General features: G+C 48.4%; 9 protein-coding genes across 9 annotated transcripts; 4 read left to right on the top strand and 5 right to left on the bottom strand.

Moving 5' to 3' along the window:
* Positions 1-2,929: 2,929 nt before the first annotated feature.
* J7337_000373 (uncharacterized protein) lies at positions 2,930-8,299 on the bottom strand (the record flags this gene model as incomplete). The annotated part of the gene is made up of 2 exons (XM_044818128.1): positions 2,930-5,239; positions 5,288-8,299. 2 exons carry the CDS (start codon positions 8,297-8,299, stop codon positions 2,930-2,932), a joined length of 5,322 nt encoding a protein of 1,773 aa, XP_044685830.1.
* Positions 8,300-9,067: 768 nt separating this feature from the next.
* J7337_000372 (uncharacterized protein) lies at positions 9,068-10,655 on the top strand (the record flags this gene model as incomplete). The annotated part of the gene is made up of 4 exons (XM_044818127.1): positions 9,068-9,182; positions 9,239-9,315; positions 9,379-10,493; positions 10,550-10,655. The coding sequence occupies 4 exons, from the start codon at positions 9,068-9,070 to the stop codon at positions 10,653-10,655; spliced, it is 1,413 nt and encodes a 470-aa protein (XP_044685829.1).
* Positions 10,656-11,312: 657 nt separating this feature from the next.
* Positions 11,313-12,069, top strand: J7337_000371 (uncharacterized protein; the record flags this gene model as incomplete). Its single annotated transcript, XM_044818126.1, has 2 exons — positions 11,313-11,383; positions 11,445-12,069. The coding sequence occupies 2 exons, from the start codon at positions 11,313-11,315 to the stop codon at positions 12,067-12,069; spliced, it is 696 nt and encodes a 231-aa protein (XP_044685828.1).
* A 426-nt stretch (positions 12,070-12,495) lies between these two features.
* J7337_000370 (uncharacterized protein) lies at positions 12,496-13,030 on the bottom strand (the record flags this gene model as incomplete). The annotated part of the gene is made up of 2 exons (XM_044818125.1): positions 12,496-12,911; positions 12,958-13,030. The coding sequence occupies 2 exons, from the start codon at positions 13,028-13,030 to the stop codon at positions 12,496-12,498; spliced, it is 489 nt and encodes a 162-aa protein (XP_044685827.1).
* A 275-nt stretch (positions 13,031-13,305) lies between these two features.
* On the bottom strand, positions 13,306-13,866 carry J7337_000369 (uncharacterized protein; the record flags this gene model as incomplete). Its single annotated transcript, XM_044818124.1, has 1 exon — positions 13,306-13,866. The coding sequence occupies one exon, from the start codon at positions 13,864-13,866 to the stop codon at positions 13,306-13,308; it is 561 nt and encodes a 186-aa protein (XP_044685826.1).
* A 1,013-nt stretch (positions 13,867-14,879) lies between these two features.
* On the top strand, positions 14,880-16,911 carry J7337_000368 (uncharacterized protein; the record flags this gene model as incomplete). Its single annotated transcript, XM_044818123.1, is given in 2 exon segments — positions 14,880-14,962; positions 14,979-16,911. 2 exon segments carry the CDS (start codon positions 14,880-14,882, stop codon positions 16,909-16,911), a joined length of 2,016 nt encoding a protein of 671 aa, XP_044685825.1.
* Positions 16,912-17,098: 187 nt separating this feature from the next.
* On the bottom strand, positions 17,099-17,740 carry RPL20A (60S ribosomal protein L20A; the record flags this gene model as incomplete). Its single annotated transcript, XM_044818122.1, has 3 exons — positions 17,099-17,257; positions 17,311-17,487; positions 17,546-17,740. The coding sequence occupies 3 exons, from the start codon at positions 17,738-17,740 to the stop codon at positions 17,099-17,101; spliced, it is 531 nt and encodes a 176-aa protein (XP_044685824.1).
* An 878-nt stretch (positions 17,741-18,618) lies between these two features.
* CSN12 (COP9 signalosome (CSN) subunit) lies at positions 18,619-20,423 on the top strand (the record flags this gene model as incomplete). Its single annotated transcript, XM_044818121.1, has 6 exons — positions 18,619-18,903; positions 18,957-19,249; positions 19,298-19,529; positions 19,577-19,638; positions 19,690-20,101; positions 20,340-20,423. 6 exons carry the CDS (start codon positions 18,619-18,621, stop codon positions 20,421-20,423), a joined length of 1,368 nt encoding a protein of 455 aa, XP_044685823.1.
* Positions 20,424-21,607: 1,184 nt separating this feature from the next.
* J7337_000365 (uncharacterized protein) lies at positions 21,608-22,300 on the bottom strand (the record flags this gene model as incomplete). Its single annotated transcript, XM_044818120.1, has 2 exons — positions 21,608-21,843; positions 21,895-22,300. 2 exons carry the CDS (start codon positions 22,298-22,300, stop codon positions 21,608-21,610), a joined length of 642 nt encoding a protein of 213 aa, XP_044685822.1.
* Between the last annotated feature and the right edge of the window lie 1,841 nt (positions 22,301-24,141).

The following is a 24,141-nucleotide window of genomic DNA, read 5'->3' as shown; positions in this document are numbered from 1 at the left end:
TATCCTTCTCTATAATGTCACCTTGGAAACATAAACTCGTGGAGAAGGTCTTAAAGTTTACCTCTCGCCTCCGCAGAAATCGGACGAGTTGGGGAAGTAAACATGGGGAACTTTTAGAAGACTGGAGCGTGGGGAATACGACGTCATCGCAAGTCCCTCTCAACTGAGGGCCCTTTCGGGGGTGTGAAAATCGGAGCACTCAAGGCGTCAGTGTTTTGTAGGCCTCCGATGGTCCCATTATTGTCGCATTTTCTGAGGCATTAGCCATAGTTTGGACTTTAGAAGTTTCCTGAGGCAGGCAGGAGCCTGTTGGCAATGTTTTCTCGAAATCGAAATTTAACGTTGGGTTGTGCCTTGATAGTCGGTTTGTGACGGATCTTTGAATCATGATTGGGCGAGAGTAGGCAAACGAAGGAGCCAAGGTCCTTGGACAATTTAGAGAATTTCACAGGTTTCGTAACCTCGGATGAAGTCTTAAAAGTCCGGGTTTCTGAATGGAGAATGGAGATGAATCTGAAGGAGAGGTTGAGGTTTCTACACGTGATCTTGACTCTGGGCAACCCAAGGAAGGAACCGTGGAAATAGCATCCTTCTTGCCAATGTCTTGGTCTATGCTAGTATCGCCCAGTGATGAGGCTCTACCTTACCTAGGTAAGTAGGTAGGTACTTTACCCTGGGGTATTCTGCTTTCTTTGTGACCTTCAGCCTACAATGGCAACTCCAACTTGAAAGGAATGATATATGTATGAGGTCTGCAAAACCACCATCATCACTCTTGATCAACGAGACGGAGACTACACAGTACAAAACAGTACACTTTTGAACAAATTGACCGTCAAGAACGGAATTGAACAGTCAGAAACGCGCCATTTACCGCGCTTCAGTCCCTGTCACGTACACGCCAAGATCCAGCCTGCAGTCCGCTGACTCCATCACAAACCCGCTGTAGACATCAACTGCCCAATCAGTTTAAATAGACAAATGCGAAGAAAAGGCCTCGCTGACCGTAACGAAGGACACTATCCACCGTCTCTGCCCGGCCCTCCGCTTTCAATTCCCTTTTATGGATGATAACGGCTATAAAACGCAGAATTGCTAAACCCCAGAACCCCCGGACTGTTAACAGTTGACGTCATTCTCAACTCGGCGGGCCGATTAAGGCCAAAGCATCGTGATGGTTGCTCAGATGAGATGAGATACATTATCAATTCTGTGTATGTATCCAAGACAAGTGCCTACAGTCCTCGGGTTGCCTACAATGGTTAATAACATTCGGCCTCAACTAGGACCTCGCCATGAAATTCCCGAACTGGTCAGGTTCATCACAATCGATCGGTGCAACTGCCGGACGCCAGACCCTAAACATACGCCAGCCAATGAGGGTTTCTCAGAAGGGAACCGATTTATCATAGAGTCTTCAAACGGGAATGGACCATGTTCTCGTTTACGATGCAATCTAATTCTTTATATGTTGTTCTATGTTGTTCATTGGCTGCTTGGTCAGGCATTTTATGAGCCACTTGACTCCTTTGGGTAGCCTTCTTCAACCTCATCCAAAACAACTTCAAACGAGGCAAACAAGAGTCCAAGCACAGGATTCAGCGGAGAGTAATATCTTACCGGTAATGGCCCAATTCTATGCCATGGTCTCATAAGAGTACAAACCGAACTGCCTTGTGTCTATCAGCCAAGGGCCATCATCTACAACAGCTTAGAGACACGCATTACGTGCTGTTCGTCAATGTAAGTTTCTTAGAAAGAAAAACCAACGATTTATCCTCTCATTTAATAGGTATAGTCCCTCGTTTTGTGAATATTCGTTGCTTTTCCTCGGCTCTTTTGCAACAGGGTTATGAAGGCATCACCACTTACACCATTTGACGCCAATCCATTTTGAGTAACTGCTTATGTCTTCATCTTTAACCTCATGGTATCTACGATCTCTCAAGCCTTTATTTTTACAGGTCCCTGTATTTCATGCCACGATACTTTCACGCGATAAACTCTCTCAGTCAGTGGCAGACATCAATGGTGTTAAACCTGCAAACCCATGTCAACAACGGGGCAAACGTGCACATCATTGCTGTGTTAGTTCTCCGCCTTGGGAATCTGCCTGACGTAGGGATCGCGCCAGCAGTTTTTCCTTGCTGTTAAGAACAGGAGGGAGAGCAGCATGTAGAACCCTTGACCCTGGTTCATCACCAGAGCTGAATCATGCCAGGCAGCAGCAATACGGTCAAATCTCGAGATATGCGGAGTCCATACTGAGCCGCCGATAGAAAGGTACACTGCTGTACGGATACTGAAGCATCATCGTCCAAATTAATTCCCGAGAGCCGCTTATCACTACGATTTACCCTTTCTAGAACCTCGGTTTCACACAGTATCAATTATAAGGCCCGTCTGTTACACCAAGATCAAAAACCTGGATCGATAATCGACCCTCTTCCCCGTGTCACACTGCGACTCCGTTCATCGGATTACCCGTTTAGGAACGTCCGAAGCTGCTCTCAAAGATTACATCTGACGATCCTCCACATTATCATATTATGCTTCCCCGTATTATCCTCATGGACAATGGTGGATACATGTACACGGGACGTGTGTTTCTGACTCGTAACTCGGATTGCTTACTACTTTTGGTAACAAGATCTCACGTGCATCAACTCGAGTATCTCCCAGCCATAATTGTTGGTATACTGTTTCACTCGGCACATTGGCATGGCATATTCATCTCATCATTTCTTTGATTGTTTCCTTTCTACAGAATATGTAAATGTACAGATACCCATGCAATGCTTTTAATGAGATAAGCGACAGGCTAATCAGGCAACTCTGTACATGGAGGTATTGTATTATAAGCAGTTCCCAAGAATAAAAACCCCAACGCGCCGATGACAATGCTTCCCGTCTTAAATTCATTTCCTAATCAATGCCTTCCTCGTCGTTCTGCTTCGAAGAGCTCCCTCTTCATATCCATAAGCATGTCTTCTAGCTGGTAAACCTCGTCGCGGCTAAGTGCTGCCGCCTGCAATTGCTGTAATCCACCACGAAGAGTGTCCATGATTGACCTTGTCTTGTGTGGTACTGGTGTTTCTTCTTCGTCCTCGTCTTCTTTTGGCTCGGCAACTTCTTGACCCTCCTCTTCTGCTTGTGGCTGATCCTCCTGGACCCCTTCACCTGATTCGCTAACAATTGGTAGAACTTCCATAGAGTCCTCAATGACTTCATCAGGCACCCGAAACTCAGGCTCTTGGCTTAGCGAGGCTGCAAAGGACTCTGTCACCAGTTGTGACATGAGTTCCTCATCGGTGTCACCGTCATCACGTGCATCGGTCGGCTTTGACGTTGTCTGAGGCGCTTGGGAAGATGAGCGTGTAGACCTTTTGGTAGGCGAAGCCTGGACCTCTCGGTTTCGTAGCTCCTTGCCCTTTTGTCCAGCATTTCGTCTAGATGACCGTCGCACGGTTGGAATAGGCGAGGCCGTTTCTTGAGACGTTGACTGGCTATCTTCGACCTGCTCTTGTCCTGATGGGTCGGCCGACCGTCTCTTTTTGCGACGTGTCTCTGCATACACGGCGCTTCGCTTTCTCTTCCTCTTGCTACTAGTTTGGTTTGTGTTTTGGCTTTCATTCTTCTCTTGGCTTGATTCAACAGGCGTAGAGGGAACAACACTAGATGGCGAAGGCTCCTTAGTGTCATTCTGTTCTTCGTCGGCAGAATTGTCTCCTTGGACCTCTATGCATTTTTCGGGAGATGCGTCGTTCTTTTTCTTCTCAGGGGAAACAGAAACTGAGTTGTACTTGTCAAATGGAAGATGGCATCTTCTAGATTCGAGTTCCACCACAAATCTCACGAGACTGCTTTCATCGCCTTCACTGAGCGCGAAAGATGAGTCTTGATTCTGGCTGTTAGCCACCTTAGACCCGCTTTCAACAGCCTGGTCATCAACGGCCTTTGCAGGGCTGCTCCTGGCATCCACAAATTCGTCGTCTGCAGACTTTGGTGTTTCCAGAACCTGTGCTGGAGGCGGGGCTGTTCGTTGAGGGCTTTCCAGCCGGCTGAGGGCAGGCGGTTCGATATGTTCCTCTTTGATCTCTTCCACATCTTGGCTAGGTGGCGCATCTGGTAGTACCTCCGCGTCTTCGGCCACCACCTCCTGACTACCAAGACTTGAGGGAATGACCTCCTCCTTCTTTGATGATTCTGCCCTCCTCCTGCGTCGCTTAGACCGTGTGTTCTTACTAGAGGTCTTGTTCTTAGCAGAAGGAGTCTCCACCTCAGCTTGGTCTTCATTAATCTGTTGACTGATGGAAGGTGAACCAGGTGGCGAAGAAAACTGCCAGTTGACGATCGAGTCTCTAGCCTTTGATCGAGTTTGTATTTCAGATAACAGAGGGTTGCGTCTCGGGTCCGGTGGTGATGAAGGTGGGTCGTTCAAGCCCTCGAGATGAAGAGCTTGGCCACGTCGAGGAGTGGGTGTCAGATTGATGAACTCATCGTAGGAAGCTGCGCGTTCAGGGGTAGTTTCGAGTCTGCTGGGTTTATGTATCTCAGCATCCTTGGAGCTCTCCTCGATCGCAGCCTTTGCTCGAGTCCGTGGGCTCGATCGGATACCGGGATACAGGGCGGCATTTTCTTCTTGTCGCTCACGGACTTCCCTCTGCCTTTCAGTAAGATGTTGGGACTCCTCAAGCAATGGTGATGAGACAATTGGGGCAAATTGGATCTGAGAGTTGTCATGGCGAAGACGGGGTGTAGCTGTTCGCTTAGCCGGTTTTGCCTTTGCAGATTCAGGGGTGGCATCTCTGCGGCGCTTTCTAGTCGTCGCACCCCTAAGACTCATCTTCGATATGGATGGTACAGGTGAGGCTGCTTGCTCAACACCTTGCCCCGATGACTTGGCAGATGATAGAGCGACGAAGCTCAAATCTTCCTGTGTATCGACAAAGGTTTGCGCTTGGGCTCCGAACTCGCCGCTGGAATGTTCCATGCCAGGGAATGAGACATCAACTCTTGGCCGTAAGGAAGCTATAATCGACTTGAGGCTCTCAGAGCAGTCCAGGCTCTCTTCGTCCTTTACTAGAGCGTTCCATGTCTCTGCCATCTTGTTTACGACGTGACGATGTTTACTTCTAAAGCCCGCAGCGACAAGAGGCTCGACTGTGTCGAGGACCTTGTCCTCCAATCGACCGAGTGTCAATAGCTGGCCACAAATGTTATCCCACAGAGTCCGCACCTGGAGATAATTAGCATATAGAAGAGTGCACCCATTGGAATGACTTACAGATCCAGAGACAGGAGAATCACTGCGCAATAAATTATGCGCTTTTTCATCCTGGATCCATGGACTGAGTCCTGTTTGCAACTTGGGGAGAGTTTTGATGCCATTTTGCGAAAAGGATGAGACAATGAAAGCGTTGACAGCCTCAAAATAGGCCGCCATCTTTTGATCATTGCATTCGGCCTCGTTTTCGTATAAGTATTTCATACTCTGACCTTGAAGCTGGTAAAGATACTGGAACGGATCAAATGAGGAGGATCGTGAAGCCGTGGGAGGGGCACCCCAGAGTCGTCGCCGAGCAGCCTCAACAGCCTGACGATCTCGGGGTAGTTTGGCAATCTTGAATAGCGCAATCGCTACCGCCAGCGCCATCTGGTTTGGTCTTTCAGAATCCTCGAAGAAGTTGTCCGTAACAATCTTGGAAAGAGGCTCTACAAGGCCAAGGGCGCGACCTGAATCTCCAGACTCTTGAGCGATGTGGTCAGATAACAAGTTGAAAAGAGAGAACCATTGTTCTTGAGGGAGCGTGGGGTGCGAAACAAGTCCTCGTTCGAGAAGCGATACTATCTCCCGGTATTCAGGTCCAAGTAATCTCTCGCTGCTAGGTGGTAGCGAGCCGGATGGCGATGGGTTTTGATCTAGCAAAGTACGAATGTTCTGAGCAGCGAGAACCCATGGACCGTATGGTGAAAGAGCGTCTCGCGGCAAGAGTCGGAGCATCTCTCTAGACAGCTCCACGCGAGCTTTTGAAGATTTGCCTTGGAAGAATGGATCAAAGACAGCTAAGAAGCACTCGGCAAGATCTTCATCGTCAGCCAATCCTGGTGGCTTGGAACAAAGTATGGAAAATAGGTGATAAAGCGGCGTCTGAACAGTGCCGTTTGACTTGTCAGTGCGATCAATCCGGCTAGGAGTTGAAGCAGGCTCAAAGGTATTAGCAAGAGACATGGATAGCTTCTTCTCCGTGAAGGGGAGCAGGCCAAGGTTGCGAACAAGGACATCGACATAATGCCTGACACTCGACAGATACTTTGTGCCTGCAGACTCAGACCCTTCAGGCAGCCCGGTTGACCACACCTTGGACAACAAATCGAAAGCCTGGGCGATGAATCTCGCTGTCTCGTCAGTCACCTTGATATCCTTTGCCGAGGCGACAGCAATAGAACCAACGAAGGCTTGCCAGAGTCTATAGGCTAGACTTTCGGTATTAGCCAAGTCGTGGAATTTCTTCTCCAGAATTGGTCCAACAAGGCCAAAGATCTTCTCCGAATTCCGGCGAGCCCATTTTGAGTCGATTGAAGGCAGCTCCTCAGGGCTTATAGGAGCAACATCCTTGATCCTTTCGTCTTTCCAGCTTCTCGGGGTCGAAACGTCGAGGAGTCCGGTCACAATTCGGGTCGCTTGCGTTACGGAGTCAGCAGAAAACTCGGCTTGCGCATCGAGCTGAACTAGTTGTTGCGTGATAGGTGCAAGGATAGTATCCCAGGCAGCGTCGATCCATGTAACATCTTGACTAGGTCGGAAGGCATAGTAACACAGGTTGCAAATACCACCCATCACTGTTCTGCGAAGCTTCATGGCTTCCTCTGACTGCTTCGAACTGAATTTGCGCCGGAGTTGGCTTGCTAGGGGTTGTGCCATTACACCCAGAGACTTTGGGGGCAATTTGTTGCTGGTGATTGAAAGATAGACATAGCGATTCCAGCCATAGTTGGCTTCCAGTTTAGTCTGCAAATCGGTGCAGTTGAACGAGTCCTGCGCAATCTTGAACCATGGAGCAAAGTGTTGCCATCGACTGAGAGGGCATTGCAGGAAAAGGGTCACAGCACCCCAGATCTGTGGAACAGTTGACAAGAGTTGTTTCTCTTTGAGCATAGTGTCGAGTCGCTGGATGTAATACTGAATATAGATTTGTTTGTCCGCCGTCGACTGCAGAATCTCGGTCACCTTGCGCATCACAGGCTTCTCATTTCGCAGCGAAAAGCCAGCTTCCGTGCCCAAAAGAATTGCTTGTGCTCGAATGTCTCGAATCGGAGTAAGCATATCGTTAAACAAATCCTCTAGCCAGGCCGTGTGGACAGCCATATGGTTTCGAGATTGCTTCACAAGACGCTTGTAAATCTGGATACGGCCCATGATGATACTCTTGCCAGTCAAATGGTCCTCGATGTTGTGCAACGATGTGACTAACCGACCGACTCGATCCGAAGACATGACTTTTGGTGAGAAGGACTGGAAAGCAACGACTTGCATAAGGTGGCGTGCCAAGTCCTTCGAGATCCCTGGGTCCGAGAAGCATCGAATGCAATGGTCGATTATGAAGACGCCGAAGTCTGATGTGAGAGAAGAAGCAATGGCTGGAAAATGCAAAAAGGTTGTTAGAAGACTGAGGGCTTGGAATATGAGAGAAGAGTCAGGAGACCCTTCATCTCTTTTGGATTTGACATCTCGTTCGATAAAGGACATGAATAGGCTCATCTTGTCTTGTAGGGCAACCCGGTCTGGTAGGTTGTTGGAAGCCTTGAGAGCACGAGAGAGCATCATGTATGCATCGAGTCGCGAGTCCCGGTCGGAACCGGCGAGTTGTTTTATTGTCGAGTCCAACATTTCGGCGATACTAATCTGGCTTGATAGGCCGTTGGGATGGCCATTGAGAGGTGAAGCAAGAGGGTTGGGAGACGGTGACGGCTTCAGGATACCCTTCACGGGCCTCGATGAAGCAGAAGGGGTCGTAATCGGTGACGATCTGAAGAACTTGGACGCTTCTCGATATTCGGTATGGCTTGACCATTCGACCTTCTTCCTTGTCCGCCTTGAGCCTGAATTGGTGTTGGTTGCCCCGTTCGACGATGGTGTATTAGCGCCTGGTGGTGTCTGAAGACTCAGTCTTGGGTCGATGGGACGACCGACTGAAGCCTTCATAGGAGCTAGTTTATCTGGAAAAGATTCTCGAGGAGGAGTTGGCGGTCGGGGAGAAAGTTCGTCGAGGGTTGTGGCCTTGGCTGAAGATGCCATGGCTGCCAGGCAGCGTTGGCGATCTAGACAGCAGTGAATTGGCCGAGAAACCACTAAAAACGCATGCGAATATTAAGGAGATTAAGAGTGGAACAGTGGATTTTGCTGCGACTTAAAAAAGTGCAAGCATTTGTATATTATCGCAAAGAGAACGAACGAGTCGGTGTAAGTGAAGATGGTGATATTGCGTAGCGTTGAGGACTTTGAGTAACTACCTAAGTAACTATACCTGAGCCTGGAGTATCCGTAAGTAAATGCTTGACCGATCCGCGCTTCAATTCTCCGGGCCAACGCGCGAAGCGAACGCGATTTTTTAGATGAGCAACCGCGAATCAATTAAAGATTCAGGGACCGTGCGCGTCAGACGCCCCAGGATCGGCCCCTGTCTGTCGCCTAAAGGCGTCTTTCATGGCTGAGGTAAACGAAACTTTACGTGTTCCCGTTACAGATCAGCACCCTGCTGTGTCAGTGAAGCACATGCCAGAACAGGTCGAGAGAGAGCTACGGATTGGACCTCACCTCGATATTGGCCTTGTCATTAATAAAGTACAAAATTTACATAAATAGAAGTGAAAGAGCAAACATGATGTCCTATCGCGCTCTAAACACTTGCCAGATTCTCCAAAACTACCTGTAGTACTCCTTCTTAAAATGCAATAACACGTTTTGTTAGTGGCTGATGTCCAGTTTCCATCATCTTCTCCCCGCTCATCTTAAACCACCACACCTGCCGTCAACATCCCCCTCTTCACTCATCATCAAATCATCATGGCCGCTCAGCCAGCTTTTGGTCTACCCACAGGGGCTCAGAAGCTCAAAGAGGTCACGGAACTGGTTGAAGCGCTCACTGAAGATCTCGAAGAAGATCAGTTTCTTCCAGATGGTGAGTCTCCTGACTGGAAAGAATAGCAATGCATCCTCTCCTAATGCTGTAGACAGACCGCGCCTTAGCTCTAGAAAAGCTTAAGCTATACAGTCGAGACCCCAGTAATGCCGAACCTCTCTTCTCGGAAGCAGTCAGTGCACACCTGTTCTCATATGAGGGTCAAATGATTTGAAGTATTGCTAACTGTTGTCAGGGCTTCACTATGCTCCTCCGCCATGCCTATGATAGACCATCTACCAAATCAGCTCGGGCTGCACTGAAGGTTATAGCTAATTTGATGCTTCTCGTCCCTCCTACGCGGCATATGTTTGTCGACAAAGGTTTTGCTCAGAAAGCCATCAAAGAACTAGACACCGGAAATTATGATGATGAATTTCTCAACTCTCGTATCTTGTTCCTGACCACATATGAAACAAAGATCGACCTGAAGGAGCTCCTCGATAAAGATAAACTGGCCGATCGCATTATCAACAACCTAGCAAAGCATGCAAAGGAAATGGACACCAAGGCCAAGGCTGACCCCATGCAAGACATGGCGCTCACCGAAACCGTAAAGCTCTTGTTCAACGTTACACATTGGTGTAAAGAGAAAGCCTCATTATTCAATCCTGCAGTCCCTCATCTGATAGCTGTACTGTTCAAGGCTGACGTTTCCCAAACGAAGCCGCTTGACCCTCCGGTCGGATTCATCATTAACGGCTTCCTTAATCTTGACCTGAATACCCCAGAGAACCAGGAGGCTCTTCACCCCAAGGGCGATCCTGAGAGGGTAGTATCTAGGGTGATTGACATTCTAGATGTCTCCATTCGAACAATTCCCGACAATCAGAAGGATGCTTCCATTGTCCCAGTCCTTGGCCTCGTAAGGTCGATATACGAGCATGCGCCTGATTCTACGAAAGCGTTCATTCGCGAAAAGCTCTTGCCGACGGAGCAGGAGAGAAAGGATGTTCTGGGCAAAGGACACAGCTTATCAGCCAAACTACTCCAAAACAGCAACAACGCCATGGCCCCGTCATTGCGCAACCTGATCCAACATGTGCTCTTCGAGCTGTCTGATAAGGATGCCTCCAAGTTTGTCGAGAACGTTGGCTACGGCTTTGCATCTGGCTTTCTTTTCCAAAATAACATCCCTATTCCAGCTTCGGTTGCAGAGGCTCACGGCGCTGGTGAGGCGGCCAAGGAGCAGAAGCCTGTCAACCCCATCACTGGCCAATTTGTTGATGCTGAGAAGCCAGTTGACGAGCCTGAGATGACGGAGGAGGAGAAGGAGCGAGAGGCTGAAAGACTCTTTGTATTATTTGAACGGTAAGTTCACACTTTCTATCTACTCACTTGTTGCACAGAGCTAACAGGCATTTTAGATTGAAAAAGACAGGCATTATTGACGTTCAGAACCCGGTGGAGACCGCCTTGAGGGAGGGTCGTTTCAGAGAACTCAGAGACGACGAGGTGGAAGAGCTTGATTAGGTAGTGAATTCTAGCGCTCTCCCTTCTCATTATCAGCATGTTGAAGTCTGGCACTTTGGTCATCCGGGCAGTGATCTCATATCAAACGGAACCTTGCAGATTGCCAGGAACAAAAGAAAGCATAGATGCATACATTAGTTTAGGAGTCTTCGTTAACAAATGACAGTCTTATTGTAACAGAGAATTTGGCCAATGTATCATATCAAGTGGTCGATAAGGTAGTCGACTATTGTTCATTCTCAAATGTAGTATATTCCCCGATCAATGACTGTAGTTTCTCTCTCCCACCTCCATCCACCTCACTTACCTGCCAACCTACTTTACGATCCTCCAGGTCGCACATCCTCTACCGCTTCGGCTCTTAGCAGTTGCCATCACTGCCAACGCCTCGGGTTATTTGTTTATTTTCTTTTTTCAAAAAAAAAGTCCGCCCTTCACCTTTTCTTAGTCCCATTTAATTCAGTCAGGTATTAACTATATTTATGAGTACAGGTGAATCTCATCTCACCCTTATTCTAAAACAAAGTCAGAGTCGCGCAACATCATCCGCGACACGATTTCCTTACAACGAGCAAACTCACACAAAGACTTAACTCTCAAGAAGACATAGGTGTCGCAGCGTCAAATCTTTCCACTTCTCTTTCACTCTTCACCAAGATGCCGCCTTCCAAGTCTAGGCCCACTGTCTTCTATGCACGCGATAAGTCCCCTGTGGAGGAGCACAACGGGTAAGTTCTTAGGCTTCATACTTCGACGCAGTAGTTACACTTGCTTATATGAAAATCCTAGGCCTTGTGCTAGTATCGAGGGGGATGGTGATGAAGATGAAGAAGAAGAGCTCATCCCAAAAATTACTTCTGACCTTGTGGACTATGCGAGTTCCGAAGAGGAACTCAATTCTCCTGAGTCTGAGAAAACTGAACAAGACTCTAAGCCCGAGAAACGCGCTCCTTCGCCTGGAGAGGAGAGCGATGAAGAAGCCGCAGATGCAAAGGCAGCCCCTCCAGCCAAGCGCCAGCGTCGGTCGCAAGTGAACAGTTTAGCTCCACCTCGTCGTTCTAAGCGTGTTGCATCCACTGCTAGCCTTCAGGATGAGGATACTTGTGGCGCGGAGGAGAAGAAGCCCGTTGCTGGAAAAAGAGGTCGCGGTCGTCCTCCAGCCAAGACAAGAGTGACCAAAGCTGAAACAGCCTCAGAGAGAAGCCCTCCTGCCAGAAAGAAGGCTACGCGTAGCGAGTCTACTACCGAATGGGAGGTTGAGAAAATCATTGATTCTCAGGTTGACGCCGATACCAAGGTGCTTTACTACCAGGTCAAGTGGAAGGGTTTTGGCAACAAGGAGAACACTTGGGAGCCTAAGAAGAATTTGAGTAAATGCGCAAAGCTCATCAAGGATTTTGAGAAGGATCAGTGAGGGGGCTATGATGGTATGAGCTATGAACTAGTTGACAGCAATGGGAACTTTTTGGGAATGAATCAGATCACTGGGCTATGGTCATGGGGACAACTGAGGGAAGCATCTATCAAGGAAAGGTCTGGCGACAATTGCTTTATGGGAAGTGAACCACTGGATTCAAAGCGAGCGAATGGGAGAAGTATCTAGATGGAATTATCTCGACGATTACTTCGGGGCAGCGTTATCAAAGCCTTTTAGCATAGGAGAATGAAGCTCTAGTACTTCTTTGTCGAGACCGGGACATCTTCCATTGAAGGATAAATAAAACACAGGTTTTCTTTATGCAGAATGTACTGATTGGGACGAGTCTGACTTTTTTTTGTGCTACACCATTGTTTTGTTTATTTTGCCCGCCCTACGACGGTTTACCCCCATGTCACATCTTCATTCTTCCCTGAACAGAGTTGAGAAACCCAGGGCCGCTCCAGCAAGAGGAAGCAGACTTCGAACCAGGTTCAAAACTCCCCATCTTCTAATCAGCGTAGCCACGTCCTCCTGTGAAGCATCCAAGGTTCCAGCAGACGCCTTGAACAAAAGGTCGTTTGTTGAACTCATGAAGATAGTGGTGAAGGGAACGATGGAGACCGTCAAAGCAGCACTGGCAGCTAGTCCCTTCCAGTTACGACCTTGCTGGTCAGCTGTATATGCGGCGTATAGATAGGCGATTGCTGTTGTTCCGGCAAATTTGGGCATGAGAGCGAATCCACGGTTGAAGAGAACCTGCCAAACGGAAACACCAGGGGGTCCTGGTAGTTGCAGAGCAGCGAGGATGCCAGCAAGTGAAAGAGAGGCAATGAAACCTAGAATAATCAGTCAGTGTTCTATGGCCTGATTGTACAGTCTTACCGGATGCATAGGCTGAGCCAGTGATGCCTGTGGCGGTGGCCACGAGAGAAGGAAGAGGAATAGAGATGGGCATTTTAAGAGCGGTAAGGTCAAATCAAGCTTCGTATAAAATATTTCAATTATTTTGAAAGCTACAATAAGTTGATGCTGCTGAAGTCATCGTCATATATATCGGCGAAAAGTGGAACCCCGTCCGGACCTGGAAACTATCACGGACTTCCTCAGATGTCCGGCCGCGTCCTTGTCCGTTTCCTGCATCGTTATTGATCAAAGACCCTCGTTCTCGGATCAGGCCGATTGGTCAAATGGCCTGTGTTATATCCTTATTCGGTTGTCGACCTCGCTTGGCTAAACGACAACCTTTCCCTTGCGAGCAACAAACCCATGTAGGGTCACTTCTTGAGACTCGTCTCTGGTATCAGCTTCCGTCCACGACGACACGAATTTGAACCCAGCCTTTTTGAGGACGTTTTGACTGGGAGCATTTTCGCTCAGCGTGATGGCTGAGATGCACTCCTGTTTGACCTCGCCGTCCTCTTCGAGAATTGTGTTCTTGTCCACTGTGAGCTCAACTTCGTTCCTTGGGAGCGACCACCACTCATCGAGGTAGACTTTCACAAACTCAGACGCATAGCCTTTGCCCCAATGCTCTTTCAGAAACATGTATCCCAGAGCCGGCCAGCCTAGTTCACTCGACCATACGCAGGTGCCTCCTAACCCGATGGGCTCGCCAGTCTCGATGAGGGAGATGAGCCAATCGTACCTCTCGCCGTCCTTTGGAGGCAGGCGAAGACTGAGACTCTTTTCAGTCTGTTCCATTTCAATATCAGGACCTCCTTGCGACGACCATTTCATGCTATCTGGACATGTGCGAAGAGTTCGAAGAAACCCGAGGTCATCCTCAGTCATGTGACGCATCGATAGACGTTCTGATCGAAAAGTTCTTCGTTCATGATTTGGTGGAAGTGGATAAACAGGAAGTGTTGTCTTGACTGTTACAAAGTCAATCGAGGAAGTTTTTGTGGATTCCATGTTGAAAGTTTAGGGTAAGTTGAGTTGATTGCGGAGTTGACTATCGTGAATGCAAGCCTGTAACCGTTCTGATCCTGAGAAGCTCTAGACCTCATATATCTTCCATCTCCCTCCGTTTTCACTCCGAGATTGTCTGTGCTATGTGTAGGTACTATGTCACAGAATTGTGAGTCATGGGCCATCACGACCGTTGATTGTGAGTCGAATCAGCAGGCTTTAATTTCAGGTGTGACAAAAGTACCCCTCGGCACCCGACAATTGGGGCAATATTCGCGTTCACTACGTATGCCTTCATAGGCGTTAGATGGCCTGAAACTGGAATCAGGGTACGAAAACTCACTAATCAAAGAACTGTTAGAATTTCTCTATTTTATAATAACTTTATCTAACCATTTCTTAGGTTCAAAGTCTCAGTTTCTAGGCATCCCCAAGCCTGTTCAGCATGTCTGGCCTAACTAGAACCGTTGAGAGTCAATAAGGCTAGCCTCACTCAGCCTTAGGATTGCAATGCATGCTAATATATGCAGGGAACTTGATAGGCAGGAAGGGAATCAGGGTCGAGACAAGAGACAAATGTCACCCAAAAAAATCTAAACGTCACTAAACTCAAGTCGGGTGGGGCCGCGCCGGCACTTCCTCTGTCTGTCTGCTACAGATCATCAACTCTGGGTCTTGCTTTAAGTTAAACTTCAACGCATATAACGACTTCAACGCCATGATTATTTGAGACAATCACTGCGGCAATCTAGGCTTAACTCACCAACACAACTATTCACACATTGTTGGTCATTATCGGCCAGAATGAGCTCCCGTGAAGGCCGTCCGGCCAAAGTACTCAGCTGTTCAAACTGTCGCACACGCAAAATCAAATGCGACAAGATACAACCGTTATGCGGTCAATGTTCTCGCTTTGGCCTCGACTGTGTCTTTCCCTCAAGAAAACCAACAAGACGTACTCCAAGGCCCCGCCAGAGTGAATTACTCGACAGGATCAGTCGTCTTGAGAGCATCGTCAACCAGGCCGACCCCGCCAAACTGAAGCAATTGGATGAGGGGGACATCCAGAGTCTCCGAGGCTCAACCTCACTTTCGGCAACGCTGGATAACCGATGTGATGAGTCTCAAGCAGTAGCAGCGCAGGCTGCCAATTTAGAGACTGGCGAACAGTATCTCGGTTCGGGCTTTTGGGGAAACTTATGTGCTGAGGTTGAGGGAATTCGACAAGCGTTGAATCAACCTTCTGAGGACAGTGACGATGAAGAAGAGGGTGAAAGCCCGGAGTCAGTAGATATGGCATCTACGGGTCCTTCGGGCTTCTTACTTGGAAACTCCGACTACACATCGAGGCAACCGCTAATACACCCTCCACCGAATATGATGATACGGCTCTGGACCATTTACACCCGCAATGTCGATCCTCTCATGAAGATTCTGCATCGACCAACCATCAGCAAACATTTCCAAGCCTACATCGAGTCACCGACAACACACACATTCACTCCCGAGATCAACGCTGTCTTATTCGCCATATACTTCTGTGCAGCTGTTTGCCTGACACCAGAATCATGTCTGAAGCAATTGGGTGAAAATAAAGAAATTCTCACAAGACGATACCGTGTTGCGGTGGAGCGGGCACTCGCCGAAGCGGACTATCTCAGCACAACCAAGATCGAGCCTCTGCAAGCCCTGACGCTCTATACAAGCATGATGCGTGTTCATTTACACGACCGGACATCTTGGGTTCTCACATCACTTATTATCCGAATTGCCCAAGGACTCAACCTCCACCGCGATGGTGATGGTCACCGTTTCACACCATTTGTCGCCGAGATGAGGCGTCGTCTATGGCATTTCATCGTTGTTCTCGACATCCGCGGGTCAGAAGACCGCGGTTCTGATGCAATACTTACCCGGTCAGGTTTTGATACAGCAGAGCCCACGCCCATTGATGATGATGATTTTGGACCTGATTCTATAGGTCCCTTGATACCCAAAACAACGCCTGCCGACAACGTTGTATGTTTATGTACTGCCATGTGCTCAGGCATCTTCGGCTTCATATCGCATCCGCATTACAGCCCTCGAGGCGAACCGGAGCATTTCTTATATACCGAAGAGGAGCTGATTTCTCATATACGTCAATTGGAAACCAGCTTCATCCACACTGCCAAACCTTCCCATCTCCCCTCTATTTACGCCTCTGAAATTGCTCGCATCGTCATTCTAAAGCTTTGGCTTAATATTCAATATCCTTTCACCGGTGGACCAGCTCCCGACCGACCTCGAGTATCAAAGGAGACCATGTTGCGCACTGCGATCTCGATTATTGAGCTGCGAGAGCGTATGACAAAGAATCAGTGGGAAGATCGGTTTGCCTGGTGGACAGACACTTATGTGCAATGGCATCCTCTCGCGGTTGCATTAGCAGAACTCTGCGTGCAGACAGAGGGAGAGTTGGTAGACAAGGCCTGGGTAGTCGTGGAGAGAACATTTCCATCGTCACGAGAGCACATTGCAGATACAGCGAAAGGTTCACTTTGGCGACCTATCAAAAAGCTGCTCAAGAAAGCGAGAGCGGCGAGAACTGAAGCGCTTCTCAAACGTATGGATTTTAACTCCAGCATGAACCTGGACCCTGCAGCAGCTTTCATACCCCCAGCTATGAATAATATGGCTCAACCATTGCAGTATGGTACAAACCAACAGATGAACATTCCTTCATCTGGGCCAGGCTTGGCAGCACAGTACGACACGAGCAGTATGGATCCCTCAATACTGTTCGATCCACCAGAAACATTGAATCTCGACTTTGGTATGGGCTTGGAGCAAGGCGTGCCTATGGAATGGACATATTGGACAGAATTTTTCAACGATACACAGATAGAAACATCTCCAGGGAGCGGGACAGGCGAGTCGACATGATAGTTCGCAATCAGTAGTCTTTGTTACTTTTTAAATCCCAATCAATTGTTTTCACACCAGGCAGCATCCGCATGCTCAGAATTTTTGGTTCATTCAATGCCCGTTTTATTGAGCAAAGTCAGTTGATATTTCCATGATCCGTTGTAACACCCGCAGAGCCCCAACCGTCCTCTAAACCGAAATCATTCTAAGCGAAAGTGGAAGGTCGCTTCGCGCTGAAGAGCTTCTTGGTGTTCTCCTTGGTGATGCGGTGGGGGAGAGGGAAGCTGAGTCCCTTCTGGGTCAGCTGGCGGATGTAGGGTCGCTTGATGTCCTCGGTCTTCTCAATCTCGACGACGCGGAGGATCTGAAGTTTGTTAGTGACTGTGACGACTACCTGAGCGGCAGAGTTGGACGTACGTGGATGGACCTGAAACGAGCACGGTGGCGGGCAGCCATGTCGGAGTAGAGAGACTCGACAGCATCTGTTCGGGACAGCTCACGGTACTCCTTGTACATGTTGTGCGTGCCGGAACGAGAGTCATATCGGATCCAAATGCCGAAATTCTTAACCTTGAGGGGGTGCTTCTCGTGGATCTGATTATCCCAGTTAGCCTGGCCATTGTTTCCCGTCGTGTGGATTCTTGCTACGTACAGTCTTAACGCTGACAATCTCACCAGTGGCCTTCTTGACCTTCTTGAGACCGCGCAAGAAGTACCAGTATCGGGACTTGGCGACCGTCTCGTTGGGAGCGAAGATGGTCATGCGGTAGAGGGCGGGGGTAGGGTTAGCCTCGGTGGGCAAGTGGCGCCCAATGACCTCGTATTCCTGAAGACGGCCTGAAGACATTGTCAGTATGAGACGTTGTAGGTGATAGTGGTTGGTTGTTGTGATGCCGCAAGCCGAGCCGGAGGATCAAATGGAAATTTCGAGTGCGTGGTGCTAGTGCCAAGTCGAGGTGTTGACGAAATTCGAAATTGGCTCTTGGATCAAAACTTTGACACGCCCGCTTCAGCAAACAGATAGAAAATTGTGTGAGCAGTCGTCGATGTTCTGGAGCAGCTGAGAGGTGATCCTTCGTCCTTCTGTCCCTTTCGTAGCAAGTTGTGAAGAAATATCGAAATTTGTTTCTCGTCGTCATAATCCTCCGGCGGGCGGCATCGTTGCAATCGAGCGCATAAAATAGAAAAACTGCTTACCCATCTGTATGATTGTTAGTGGGTTTCCCTGTATGAGTCCCGGTATGCACTTACGGTGACTTCTGGTGATTGACTGGAAGGTTAGTAAATGGCAAGTTTGCAAGATCGCAAGATAAAAAAGTGTGCGATTAGGAGGGCAAGAGCCAGTGGGTCGTACCTTCCGGAGGGCTTAGGCCCCGTTAGCGATTGGTCGACCGATTCTCCACTTCAGTAAAGCGTCACGTGCGGCATCGAAGAAGGAGCTCTGGACGACAGTGGATCCAATGGCCAATCAGAAACGCAGGCGGGCAAGTCAAAGAAGTTGGGAAGAGAGAAGATGAGTTCAACGACAGAGTGAGAGGCCAGTTGATCGACTTGTAACATCACAAACCTTGGTAATACAAACTTGGACGTTTCACAACCTTTTCACTGGATCATTTAATCAATCATTAAACCGCTATCATCCATTTCGATTTTGCTCATGCTCAATTTGAACCACCCACAGCACTCTTACTGAGCATAAGATCCTGCGTGTCTAATACAGAAACCATGAACACCCTCTTCGATCAGTTTGCGGAAGCTCATTCCCAGAAAAATGGTTACAAACTCGCGCAAACACTATCGCCTGTAGCTCCGCCAGATGACCCTCATCGCCTCATGGCTGTTTGGCGTAGTACGAATTCTCACAGCGTTAAGGGCGACATCAAGCACTTTGTCAAGAGCAGCACATCCCATCGACGGAAAATGAGCCATGATGAAAGTACGGGCTGGGTTGAGGTGTACACCTCATATTGGAAAGCTATTGCTGAGATCTTGGCGGGAGAGAGCGGCAAGGTATGAGGCTTGTATAGCTAACTCTGAGAACACCATACTAATTCTTGATATAGTCTACGTGGACTAAAGTATATGAGGCATGGAAGGAACTGACCTCAGTACTCATCCGCGGATACAACTCACACGGTTTCGAAGCGTGGACTATCCCCTCACTCTATATGGTGGGCAAGTACCTACGATTATTTGCGATTAAATCCGACGAGGAGCGCCAAGCGAAGACTTTTGACAATGGCCCTGGAGCTTCGTTGATATCGGACGATTTCGACCCAGAAACGGATAAGCAACTTCAATTAAGAGACTGCGAAGGACATCTCAAACGCATCTTTTCGCTTTGTCTTAATGACAGGTATGATCATCATAGTCTTGCACGTTGATAATGGCTGATTGCGTCAAGAGCACCCCTTGAGGAATCACGGAAATGGGGTATCTACTTCGTTATCAACCTTCTTTTCAAGACCTACTTCAAGTTGAACTCGGCTTCCTTGTCGCGAACTATCCTTAAGACGCTGGCTGTGTACAATGACAAGGGCGATATGCCGCCTCTGGAAATGTTCCCAAAGTCCCAGCGAGTGACTTTCAAGTTTTACGAGGGCGTATTACTATTCCTTGAGGAGAATTACAATAAGGTGAGTGTACAGCTACTCGCCAATGTCACCATCTAACAATATTCGAGGCCGAATCCCATCTTAATGAAGCGTGGCAACTATGTCACAAAGACGCTCTCCGTCAATCCGAGTGAGTGAAGTATCGACACACGCTGTGAAGCGTTTGCTGATGTAGATGTAGACGAATCCTGACCTATCTCATCCCTTGCCGCCTCCTCACCAGTCATGTCCTTCCTACCAAAGCCCTTCTCGAGAATTATCCTCGTCTACAGGGACTCTTCCTGCCTCTGGCCAACTGTATCAAATCCGGTAACCTACAAGCCTTCGATAAGGCTCTACAAGATGGTGAGGCTGAGTTCGTCAAGCGGCGTATTTACCTTACCCTTGAGAGAGGCCGAGACATCGCCTTGCGTAACCTGCTACGTAAGGTCTTCATTGCTGGTGGCTTTGACGAACCAAAAGAGGGCGAGACGACCCCGGTTCGCCGTACAAGAATACCTGTGGCCGAGTTCCAGGCTGCAGTTAGCATGGGAAGCGGTCATACGGTCGACCCGGATGAAGTCGAGTGCATGCTGGCCAATATGATTTACAAAGTAAGTTCACGGATCCCTAGTGTGGATAAGGCGCTGGCTGCCTTTCCGGTCCAGTAACTTCTTGGCCCAAAACGGTTGAGAGTTGTCGTTGGCATCTGCGTGGCAGTCAGTTGACTATATAATCGTCACCAAATTGCTGCCTTAGCCAAGTGTCTGCCTGGGGCATTGAAGCTCTTTATCTACACGCCCTCCACCTCAGCCTTACAAAGATCTGAGTCACTAACGTTTGTTTGTTTAGGAACTTATGAAAGGTTATATTGCACGAGAACGAGGCATCGTGGTGTTGTCCAAGAAAGGCGCCTTCCCCGGCACAGGATTGTGAGACTGCAGGCTAAGGCCATTGGCTAAGACACGCCTGACGGACGTATGAGAAGCTTCAGAGCTTATCTGCATTTCTTAAACCGACGACTACTACTTAAGAGACTCTAGTAGCATGAGGCAGAGTGGATAGACGCTGACGCCAACAAATCGTAAAGCTCTTTCAGCTATGTCCGTTTTGCATTTGCTTTTTCAGCCCAGCTCACAGTTGCGCTGATTTGACCTCCTTGCTTGTTCCGGCTGTCTTTGCACCGTATTCACGCTTGAGAATAACACCGTGAACCACCCTTGCGTCTCGCAACTTCGAGCCTGCCCCCTCGTCCTTGCTCTTCCTCAACTATTGATGCTTCAGAAAAAGCACCCTTCCATGCATCTACTTACTCGATAGCCATGGTCGGACAGTTCGGGCCTTTTGTCAAAAGCGAGACGTTGTTGAGCCCCCCACATTTCACACTCGCAGTTTGCATGGTTCGCTTGCTTCCTCACAAGTTAGATCGCACCTTATCCGACAGCGTGACTCACAACCGGGGATCTCTTCCGTTACAAGCGACTTGTGTTTCACGATGTAACTGATCCTTGGCGAACCTTGTTGGACGCCACATTTGACTGTTCTCAACAGAACTTTTGGAATCTCACTGAAGGAAGCACAGCGAACAAAGTAGTGTAAGCCATAAAATGTATTTGAAAGCTCGCTCTGTTCAAGTTCGTGAAAACGAGCGTCGTGAATAATAATACATATTTTGGTCCATCCATCTCAGATGACAGTCTTGGTATCCTCAGCACAAAATCATCGTGAAAAATCCAATATCAAGCAACAGGCTCGCGTGCAGCGTGGCCGAAACCCCAAAACCCCTGCTCCAAATAGTAGTCGAACCCTCTAGGGGTCTGTAAGAATAATAGTTGTACAGAAAAGAAATGTCCACGCCATATTTCAACCGTTAAAACTCCGTGCATAAAGCATCAATAAAGTGCCTGAACTCCACCCCAATATTTCTTTAGTTTTAAGGTATCTGTCAGTACTGTGAAGTCGACGCCTTGTATCGGAGAGAAAGGAAATTCATGTTTCATTAAATGGGAGTAAAATCACCGCAGATAAGGAGGTGCATTAAGAGAAGTGGCGGTTTGAGCGAGGAGTGTTTCTATGGCCTTGTTAGTGTTTGCTGAGAGATAGATGCTGGGACTTAAAACTCACTGTGCGGTTGAGATGTCATCGACATGATTGCAAAGAGCGACAAAAAGGTCGAAGAAAAGTTGAGTACCGCCGTTATACATCTCGAGTTGCATCGTACCACTTCGCTTGAAAGTGCTTCGTGAACGAATGATGAGTGCAAGATAGTGAGCTCGTAGCTTGGAGTCAGTATCAGGAGTATTGGCGTAGGCATATCTTGCCGAAGCAAGGATGGTGCTGCACTGGATGCCGGACTCTGAGAAAGTTATTAGTAAAAAGTTGAAAAGGGAGATACTGTAAAACTTACGAAGTCCTTGCTTTCGTAGCGACAGCTTCTTCAACTCATCAAGACCATACTTCTCTGCCGCACAATAGATGACAGTATCCTTGAGAAGATCACCATCGATGCCACGGTGATAAACTGTGCTCTCGACAGCAGCACGCTGTTCCTCACTGGCAGCTTCAAGTTCGTACGAGTTACGACGTTTGTTGTGAACGAGACGGGGAGTGTAGTCTCCTTTGTAGAGGAACTCGAGAACAGAGCTGAAGATCTCGGGTTCTTCATCGGGAAGAGAGATACGTTTGCTGGCGACGTCCATGTATCCATTTCGTAGAGCATTGTTAAAGAAAGGGCTAGTGGCAAGAACGTCTTCGTGAGCGGCGAAAAGACGTTGCTCGCTGCCAACCACGAGAGTGACTATAGGTGAGGCCATGTTGTTGCTGAGTCGTGTAAGTGACGATACAGGGACTGAAGAAAACAGTGGCTTACTTGTCCATCATAGTATCACCACTGGCACTGGTCATGGAAGTCATTGTTGGTCGCCGATGGCGAGACTCATGTCTTCGCTTGGTGATGCCACTGTCTTTGCTGAAAGAAGAACTCGTTTTGCTGGCCTTGTGGCTTTTTGAGAAGCTCTTGCTGGAGCTCTCATGGCGTCTGGAAGAGGAGAACATGTTGATAGCTTTTTTTTAAAAGGAGGTTTCGAGTGAAAGTGATTTTTTTAATTATTGAATGATGGGATCCTTGAGTTGTTTTATACTCGTTGGGCCGATAACGTGGATGGCGAAGCAGGCAGAGACAGAACGAGGCAATAATAAAAGAATGAGGCAGATGAAAGAAGACGCCGTAAGAATATCGTTGGATGTTTTGGAAAATTGAAACCTACCTCAGGTTCAAATAGTGATTGGAAATGATCACTCTTCTGATTCGTCTCAGGATACAAGAACAACTACGAGATGGGAGAAGACACACCATCTTTATAACTCGAGATGGATGCCCCGTGCGGAACAGTACGAGATGGGCTGCCTGATGCAGTGCTACCCCCGCTAATGAGCCATCCATTCCATCCATTTCTCCTTTGCATGAGGCGAGTCAGCCCCGTCGGTGGTGATAGGTAGTGACCCAGACGCGTGTGCTAAGAGGGGGGTACGTGTAGAGTGGAAAAGTGGCCTCGCGATATTGACGCCAGAACACGTGACGCCAAAGAGAGTGTTTTGATCAATTAATGGGTGTCTGTTGTTAAAATATGAGCAGGGATTGAATGGGAGTCACAGAGGAAAAGGGGCTGGGAAAAGGAAAAAAACAAACGAAAGCATGGGCTTAAAGGTAAGGGGGCCTTGTTAGCGGTTTGACTTAATTGAAGCCGACCAAAGTCTCGGGGAGGGCATCCTAACAAATTAGGGACTGATACAGCATGTGCTTCCACTGTTGGTGGTGCTGGGATGATTAATTATGGGGACCTTGCGTGCTGAATGGGGAACGCCTCAAGGCAGAAGCACTCAAGCTCATGGGACTGCATGATAACGCATGCTCGGCTAAGGAGCTGCAAGGCTCTTGAAATATGGTCGAGCCTCGTCATTTTTTGCATCATTTGAATCGTCAGCTCTTGCAGAATCAATTGAGATCAATTGACGGTCCTGCTCAATCGGGTTGATGATGTATGGCCATTACGAGGCCTCGTTGCCTATCTAGTTCTCACGACTTCACATAACAGCTTCTCCCCTCCAAGCACACTCTCGACCACAAACAACTTTTTGCCCTTTAACCCCATGCTGTTTTAATTGATAGTGGATCTTTTAGCCTTTCGTCGGTGGGTATGATTTGTGATTTAACCAGGGGAACCAAGGTAAGGTACCTGACATAGCTCCCAACACCTCCACACTCGATACAGCCTGTTGGGTTCTAGTGACCCTTAGTGCGAGGCTCGGATGAGAAACCTCCCTGAGATTTGAGGGCATCGACCCTGACAATGCCCGTTATACGGTTGACCGTGACGGCATTTCCTGTCACACACACACTTAAGATCCCTGTACGCCATGGCTGCAGATGACCGATAAGTCCCGAATTCACGCCAGAGAACTCGAGACTTGGACGTTTTGCCCCTCAACTTGATCAGTTTCAAGTCGAATCCTTCCCTGCATTGTTCACATCTTCTCCTTTTCCTAACAAGTCCTGTTCCCGTGCCCGTGTTGCGGCCGTCGAGATGGACTGCGCAAGTGCTTGTTTGCCCGAGACTCTCACCATGGCTTCGTTGTGAAGTGCCCCGCGGATCTT

The sequence above is a fragment of the Fusarium musae genome, chromosome 1, assembly GCF_019915245.1.
Source record: "Fusarium musae strain F31 chromosome 1, whole genome shotgun sequence".
NCBI classification, from domain to species: domain Eukaryota; kingdom Fungi; phylum Ascomycota; class Sordariomycetes; order Hypocreales; family Nectriaceae; genus Fusarium; species Fusarium musae.
Note: the sequence above shows the minus strand (reverse complement) of the source record. Positions and strands in the feature narration are given on the sequence as shown.